The sequence below is a fragment of the Vicugna pacos genome, chromosome 2, assembly GCF_048564905.1.
Source record: "Vicugna pacos chromosome 2, VicPac4, whole genome shotgun sequence".
NCBI lineage: Eukaryota > Metazoa > Chordata > Mammalia > Artiodactyla > Camelidae > Vicugna > Vicugna pacos.
In genome coordinates, this window is record NC_132988.1 from 114,739,587 (window position 1) to 114,748,180 (window position 8,594).

Here is an 8,594-nt window from a genome sequence, read left to right on the forward strand (position 1 = left end):
CAGAGCAGCACAGGAGAGCTCATCTGTCCTGCTATCTTAGTTTATCTTGTCTTAAGTAAGCTCTCCCCTCTGCCTGGAATGCTCTCCTCGCTGCCAGTGGGAGGCGTCATCATTCAAGGGAAAAGCGGGCTTTAGGGATGGTCCTCAGAAATTTAGTTATCATGCTTCCTGGCCTGTGACCTTGAAAAGGTCACTTAAACTTAAAAGCATATTTCCGTATCTGCCTTGAGGAGAAAGACAGGCCGTTAACATTTGCTGACTGCCTACCGAGTGTCAGGCCCTGTGCTGTCTCTTTGGCCTGGGTAATCTTATTTAATCATGAAGGCATTCATGTGAGGTTGGTTTGAGCCCATTTTGCAGAATGGCACACTGAGCCCCAGAGAGATGATAAACTTCTCTGAGGTCAGTTAGCTCTAAGAATTCTAGCCTGGATCTGTCCAATTGCAAAAGTTTCTTTGCTTTTTGACAACTACACACTGCCTTTTCACTGTTTAAAAATTATCAAATAAAATGAGAAGAAGTATTTCTTCATATTGCTACAAATATGATGGGGGATAATTCATACATGAGTGTTTACCTCCCGACACACAATGGGCACTCAGGAGTAATCCCTCCCTCTCCAATACTCTTGTCAAATCCTTTCTATGACTCATGTGCCCGTGTTTTCATCACCCTGGTTATCCGAGGGGAGATTCTTGCCTGTGTCTGCTGTGTCTCCTGCTTTGGCTGAGAGGCTGGGAGGCTTTCCTGCAGATGGAGGGTTCAAGGGCATCCTTGTTCCGAAGCGCTGAATGTCCCTCTTGTGAAATATTCTGGTCATTTCATTTCATCCATGAATATATTCCAGTGGTGGGACCGAGAGAATTGTATTAATTACATTTGAAATTTAGGTCACGATGTGCATTATGTAATGAGAAGGCTTAAGGAGAAAATTAAAATATTGTTGAAGGGTTATCTCACTGCTTCCCCTCCTTTTTTCATTCAAGTATTTTCTAGATTCTCAGGTCATCTTGGTCAATCACCACGAGAGGTTTTGAGGCTCCCTTTCAACATCTTGTGTCTGCTTGACCTTCTAGGGAGAAAAAACTCACTCCCGTTTGATGTAGTCATTTTCAGAAATGGACAAACTGTTACGCTTTTCTCTTTTTTTAATTTTTTTTTATTGAGGTGTAGTTGATTTACAATATTAATTTCAGGTGTATAGTAAAGTGATTCAGTTGTATATATACATACATATATATGTGTATTTTTTTTCTTTACAGATTCTTTTCCATTATATGTTATTACAAGAAATTGAATATAGTTCCTTGTGCTCTACAGTAGGTCTTTGTTGTTTACCTATTTTATACATAGTAACATGTGTCTGTTAATCCCCAACCCCTGATTTATCTCTCTCCACCCTTTCCCCTTTGGTAACCATAGTTTGTTTTCTATGTCCCTGAATCTGTTTTTGGTTTGTAAATAGAATTTGTATTTATTTTTTAGTTTCCACATATAAGTGATATTATATGATATTTGTCTTTCTCTGTCTGATTTACTTCACTTAATATGGTAATCTCTAGGTCCATCCATGTTGCTGCAAATACATTATTTCATTCTTTTTATGGCAGAGTAATATTCCATTATGTATGTACAGATACCACATCCTCTTTATCCAGTCATCTGTCGATAGACATTTAGGTTGCTTCCATGTCTTGGCTATTGTAACTAGTGCTGCTATGAACACTGGGGTGCATGTGCCTTTTCGAATTATAGTTTCCTCCAGATATATGCCCAGGAGTATTGAATAGAAGGCCTTTCTCAGTGCCTTCAGCCGTTTGCCTAACTTTCCACCACATTTGACGTGTTCATTCAGCAAATAGGCTCTCTAGCACCTGCTGTGTCCTGGTGATCGTGCCAGCCCCAGAGGATGCCACAGAGAGATACAGGACACCAACAGAGGAGCTCTGAACTGATACTGTCTGGTGCAGAGGCAGACAGTCAACAAGCAAATATAATTTTGGAGTGTATATGAGGAGTATAAAACAGGATGATGGGGAAGAACGTGATGAAAGGAGAGCGGGTGGGCTGATGTGGCGGCGGGGAAAGCCAGCATTTGAAATAAAATCTGACAAGAGAGAGCCAGCCTCAGAAAGCCTGGGGCCAGCATCCTGGAAAGAGAGAGTTGCAAATGCCAGGCCCCAGAGCTGGCATGAGCTTGGTGTGTTCAAAAGAACAGAAAGGTCAGGGCTTGGCTTAAAGGAGCAGCTGAGGCGGGCAGGGCGGGCGGGTCCCATCCTAGGTTCCTCCGAAGGCCTGGAAAGGAGTTTGGATTTAATCCCGAGTGCAAGGGACCTCCACCTGGAAAAGCCTGTGCCCTCTCCTGTGTACTCCCCATGCCTGGCACGTGGTCAGCACCTTCGCAGAGGGGCCCAAGGAAGCCTGCTGCTGCTGATGGGAAAGACTCTCAAATTCTTGACACTCAGGGCTTGGCTTATCATGGCAGGATGAAGAAAATGGTCTCCCTGATAAAAGGGACTGAACAGAGAGGGGCTGGATCTCTCTGTGGGACCTTTTAATCCATCTCCAAAGGGAGGGACAAGGTTCATTTTATGCTCCAGCCAGTCTGTTCCCTTCTGAGGAATCTTGTTCCTCATCAAAGAATCAGTGCCCAGCGTGAAGGTTCACCAGGACCAGAGACTCGCACCAAGGAGCCAGCACCTGCATGTAGACTAACTGGGTACTTCCCCCCGGGGAAAGGAGCAGCGAGCTCCCTGACTTTGCCTGTTCAGACTGAGTTTGAATCCTAGTTCATCTGTAACTTTGTGGACAAACCACTTAATGTCTGTGAGCCTCACTTCGCTGTAATGATATCAGTTCTCTTGAGGACCTGCGGTCAGCATCACAGGGGTCCGGTGTGCAGAGCTGCCAGCCCAGCGTCTGCTCAGTAGCAGGTGTGGCAGGTGGTAGCCATCTTCATTGTTTTTGGGAGGAATGTGGCCCCGGGCTCCAGGTGCTCCTGAACCATCTGTGTCTGTTCCCGTGTTGGCTCAGGGCTCCAGACTTCCAGAAGATTCCCTTAGCATTGCCTAGTTTACTTCTGGAAGGAGACAAATCAATTTATCTTTATGCTGCTTACAAGTTCAAACTTGTCTTCCTGGTCTTTTTCTTGTTTGGGAAGCTCCTATTTTGTGAGCAGGGTAAGAGGTCTCACTATTAAGAGAGTACTTTCCACAGTCAAAGAGCTTTCAAGTAAGAAATGCAGCTCTTCCCAGTGTTGTCCATCTCTGTGCTCTGTGCTCTGTTCACCTCAGTTGCCAACAGCCACCTGTGGCCTTGAGATGTGCTGTAAAAGTAAATATATACACCCTGGAGTTTGAAGACGTAAAACACAAAGAAATGAAAAATATCCCCTTGATTATATATAGTGATGGTGTGTTGGAGTGATGACATTTTGGATACACTGGGTTACGTAAGTCAAATATTTCTTTCTAATGGGGCTCCTGGAAAATGTACCAGTACATAGGTGGGTCATTTTAACATCTCTAATAAAAGCAATAATAAGATATGACCTGTCATAGGATGAGCTATGACTAAGTGTCAGGGACATAAATAGCAGTTACTATCACCTTTGAGACGGGCTGCTGATACCTTCCTGAGCATCTCTCGGTCGCCTGTGGAGATCTGAGTTTTTCTGAGAATGTGGTAAAGCTGTGTGCTATACTTTTATTTACACAACTCATCTGCTGCAGTGACTCTGATGGGGAAGGTGCTGTGGTTGGCATGATGGAGGGGAGCAGGTACTGGGGAATTCATCTCCTCGCTTAGCCAAAATGCTAGGGATGTAGCATGCATTCAATAAATATTTGTGTAATAAACGAAAAAAGCGCATATGTGATTCCCGTTGCTTTTCTGTTGGACAGCACTGGTAACTCATCTCATTTAAGTCCTAAAGTAACCAGTTGAGGCAGGTGGAATCACTACCACGTCACAGATGAGAAACTGAGGCTAAGAGAGGTTAAGTCACTTCGATGAAAGTCAAAACTAGAGTCAGGATCCCTGTGTAATTCCTTTAGACCCTCCTCCTGAGCAGAACAAATGAAGGATTTTGACTCCGTTCTGTATGTGTTTGCCTTGTGTATCCACTGATTCTGGAGTTGGTGGCTGGGGCTTGCCACTGCTGGGATTTTGGGGGGAATTCTTCTTCAGGACCCCTAAAACGTTACCATGATTTTATGCTAAGATCACGTGCCAAGGAGATGGCAGTACTCGCAGAGAGAGTACCAAACTGGGATGCAGGAGTCACACCCTCTAGGCGCCAATTTTCCATGTGACCTTGGGCCCGTCGCCTCAGGGCCTCCTTACCCATAGATGAAAAGCAGGGACTTAATAGCACCCTTCTGCTCTGATGCTCACCACTCCATTGTCAAGATCAGCGTGGCCCAGATGTCCTGGCTTACAGATTCACCTGAGCTTGGACATCTTTCCTTTTCTGAGAGTGTTACTTAAAGGCACAGAAATTCTGACTGTGCCACTGAGACACACACTGTCACCCTACAGCAGGAGGCACTTGGTTCTCAGTGGCCACTATGTGTGTGTGATACATTTTATATATATATTTAGATGTACAAATATATGTGTGTGTATATACATAATATATATGTATATATATACATCAAACTTAGCTAAATTTTTCATACATAAGACACATATACATATACAGCTTCAACTAAATTTTTTTCCATATACCTCAAATATTTTTTAAGTGTAATGTAGAAGTATTAGAACAAGTAAATATACACTTTCAGAAACTATACGTAAATGAGGAGCTTTTAAGGTACTAACTACACAGGCTTTTTTGTTTGTTTTTTGTTTTGCTTTTGTAAAGAACAAACTGTATTTAGTTTCTTCTCCCCACTGTCTGCTGGTAATTCTCCTTTAGGAAGAAGAGCTCAGATGTGCACTGGACTCACCACGATGCCTCATAAAAGAGTAGAGAGAGCAGGAATGGTCAGACAATATCAAGTTCAGATCTGGGCTCCAACTCTGTCCCTCAGGCATTGCATGATTGGGTTGCTTCCTGAGTCTGGACGCAGAGCTGTGATGTGGGGATAACACTGCCCACCACTAAGAGTACAGCTGTCCAGCGTGGAGAAGCTACCCTCGCTCCCTCCACCCCGCCCCCTGCGCAGGCCACACCTGCACACGCACACCGGCATACGTGTGCATTCGATGCACAGACACAAGCCCCCGAGTGCACATGCACCCACGCATACCCCAGACATGTAAAGGCAAGCACAGTTGGTCTATCGGGTCGACCCACATGGGCTGTTGAAAAGGAAATGGAATTTCACTGAGACGCACTAAAACGTTCAGTTGACTAAAGCAAATGGTCCCTTAAATTGAGCTCATCCAGTCAGTATGACCAGCCTTGAACCTATCTTGTTTGGCCAGCCCTCTTTAAACTTTTTTTTTTCGTTTTTTCCCTGAATAACATGTCAGGTGATTTTGCAAGTTCCATTTCCAGTGTTCGGTGATGTTCTGAAGGTTTCCAGCTTTTCCATTGCTTGGTCGTTTATGTACATCTTTCCAACCAGCTCATACAGTTAGATCTGAGGGAGGTGGAGCAAGTGGTCTGATCATAAACACGGAAGCCCTGAGTGTTGTTCTTCGTTTGTATATTTTAGACACGTTTTAAACTAAAAAGGGTATTTTAAACTTGGCATAAAGAAGATGATGGGCCCTCTTGATAGAGAACATTTGTCTGGCTCTGCAAATCCCACAGTCCCCAAACTGGGCCCGTCTCCAGCTCTTCCTGAACGGTGTTTAGACAGAGATTACTTAAAAGAGACTTTCCAATCTCCTCTTTCCGGGAGAGGGTCAAACACAGAGTGCTGCTTATCAGCCCCCTAAAAACATCAACCATGGCTCGTTTGCCTTTGGGGACTCCATGCCAACTAGCCCAGAAGGGCCTGCATCCACGGGGGACTTTCATGCCTAAATGTGATGAATCTCAGACGGGTAAAGAGGAGAAGGAACGAAGGAGGCAGTTCATGGGAAGAGCCCTGCATGTAGAGTATTAAATGTGGGCCTTGAATTTTGAAATGGACTAAATTTTTGTGTCCTTGGGGAAGACTCTCGTCCAAAACTGTCCTGCCTTCCTCGCTTACCCATCCTTGTTATGCTGACGATCCACCAAGCCGACTGCAAGACCACTTTATAAACAGTAAAACTTCACATGCATGGAGGTGTTTTTGTTCTTTCTGGTACCCTCATCACTGGCCCCTCTGCCGGGGGCTGGCAGCTAGTAGTTATTTCACGGATGTTGGCTGAGGTCCAAAAGACCTGCTCAACTGTTTCCTTTATCGCCCGGGTTGGCAAACTGTGACTGCAGGCCAAACCTGGCCTTGCTTTTGTGCCCACAGAGCACTGCACATGTAAATGTTTGAAAAAGAATCGAAAGAAGAGTAATAGTTAATGACCCGTGGAAATTATATGACGTCCAAATGTCAGTGTCCATCGATAAAGTTTTACTGGGACACAACCACAGCCATTCGTCTGTGCATTTTCTCTGGGTGCTTTAGAGCCAAACAGCATAGTTGGAGTTGCCATAGATACTGCATGTCCCCAGAAGCCTAAAACATTTATTATCTTGCCTTCTACAGAAACTGCCACTCCTGCTTCACAGGACAGAGACACAGAACACCCCAAGGTGGTGAACAACCATGCCCAAGACAGCAGAGTGGGCAGCTTGACTAAGCCGAGCGTTTATTCGGGGTTAATAATTTCCCCTTTGTTTCCTAGTAATCGGAGGCCTGCGACACCCATGTGTCACTGATCTGGAAGCACCCCCCCGCGGCAGCGCTTCATGATCCAGCGGCGCCCGGCCCAGTGAAGCCACCGTGGTGTCCAGCATGGCCGCGCTGCTCCTGGGCGCGGTGATGCTGGCGGTCCAGCTCCAGCCAGTGCCTTCCCGCCCCGCCGTGTCCGGGGCGGAGCCGGGCCAGCAGGAGCTCGTGGGGAAAGCAGCCACCCTCCAGGGCGAGGTCCCGGAGGGCGCGGCCCCCAACGGCTCCGCCCAGCAGCTCCCGCAGACCATCATCATCGGCGTGCGCAAGGGCGGCACCCGCGCGCTGCTGGAGATGCTCAGCCTGCACCCCGACGTGGCGGCCGCGGAGAACGAGGTGCACTTCTTCGACTGGGAGGAGCATTACAGCCAAGGCCTGGGCTGGTACCTCCGCCAGATGCCCTTCTCCTCCCCGCACCAGCTCACGGTGGAGAAGACCCCCGCGTACTTCACGTCGCCCCAAGTGCCTGAGCGGGTGCACAGCATGAACCCGTCCATCCGGCTGCTGCTCATCCTGCGGGACCCGTCGGAGCGCGTGCTGTCCGACTACACCCAAGTGTTCTACAACCACGTGCAGAAGCACAAGCCCTACCCGTCCATCGAGGAGTTCCTGGTGCGCGACGGCCGGCTCAACGTGGACTACAAGGCGCTCAACCGCAGCCTGTACCACGTGCACATGCACAACTGGCTGCGCTTCTTCCCGCTGCGCCGCATCCACATCGTCGACGGCGACCGCCTCATCAGGGACCCTTTCCCCGAGATCCAGAAGGTCGAGCGGTTCCTGAAGCTGTCGCCGCAGATCAACGCCTCGAACTTCTACTTTAACAAAACCAAGGGCTTTTACTGCCTGCGGGACGGCGGCCGGGACCGCTGCTTACACGAGTCCAAAGGCCGGGCGCACCCCCAGGTCGACCCCAAACTCCTCAATAAACTGCACGAGTATTTCCACGAGCCAAATAAGAAATTCTTCGAGCTTGTCGGCAGAACATTTGACTGGCACTGATTTGCAATAAGCTAGGCTCGGAACATTTCCTGTTGTAAGTTCTGATGTACATCTGGGGAGGGGGGAAACAAAGAATTTTAAAAGGGCGTTTAAGCTATAATTTATTTGTAAAATCCATAAATTACTTCTGTACAGTATTAGATTCACAACTGCCATATATACTAGTTATATTTTTCTACTTGTTAAATCGAGGGCATTTTGTATTGTTTTTCATGGATGTTAACATTGTGTAATATGTCTCTATATGAAGGAACTAAAATATTTCACTGCTAAAAAAAAAATCTGGAGATGCTCCCTTTTTTTTGATGGTAATTAACTTGCCCCCAACTCAAAATAGCTTGTCTGTGTTCACTTAGGGAGCAATCTATAGAACAATCTATATTCCTTTGTTACTCAAAAAAAAAAAATGTTTTTCACAGCTATTGTGTAATTTTCTCCTCTCCTTTCTTCATTGCCTTTTAAATTTTTAATCCCTCGCTGTGGTCATCAGATTTGTTTTTTACTTGCATTGTGAGATTAATCTTCCCTGAGGTCCCCTCTTATTCTTGGGAGATGCCAGTTTCACCCATTCCCAACTTCAGCAGGTACCTGAGTGTGGATTTTAATACCGTGTAAACTCAAAGTGGACAAAGCAATTAAGGCTGGGAAAGTGTTAATAACTAACAAAAGTCTTGCCTTAAAGAAGGCTTACACTTACATCTGATTGCAGCCATCGGTGAAACTCCCAACAGTGGTTACCAGCCTTCAGAATGGTCTCCGGGCTGC

At 46.3% G+C, this 8,594-nt stretch overlaps 1 protein-coding gene across 2 annotated transcripts in view; it reads left to right on the forward strand.

Annotated features, from left to right (window-relative positions):
• HS3ST1 (heparan sulfate-glucosamine 3-sulfotransferase 1) overlaps positions 1-8,305 on the forward strand; it is a 30,223-nt gene extending 21,918 nt beyond the window's left edge. For both annotated transcript variants that reach the window (XM_006217909.3, XM_015250900.2), the window contains one exon: positions 6,784-8,305. In XM_006217909.3, coding sequence (XP_006217971.1) covers positions 6,894-7,829 — 936 coding nt within the window. In that variant the 5' untranslated portion in view covers positions 6,784-6,893 and the 3' untranslated portion in view covers positions 7,830-8,305. The remainder of the gene's footprint in view (positions 1-6,783) is intronic.
• Positions 8,306-8,594: the final 289 nt, after the last annotated feature.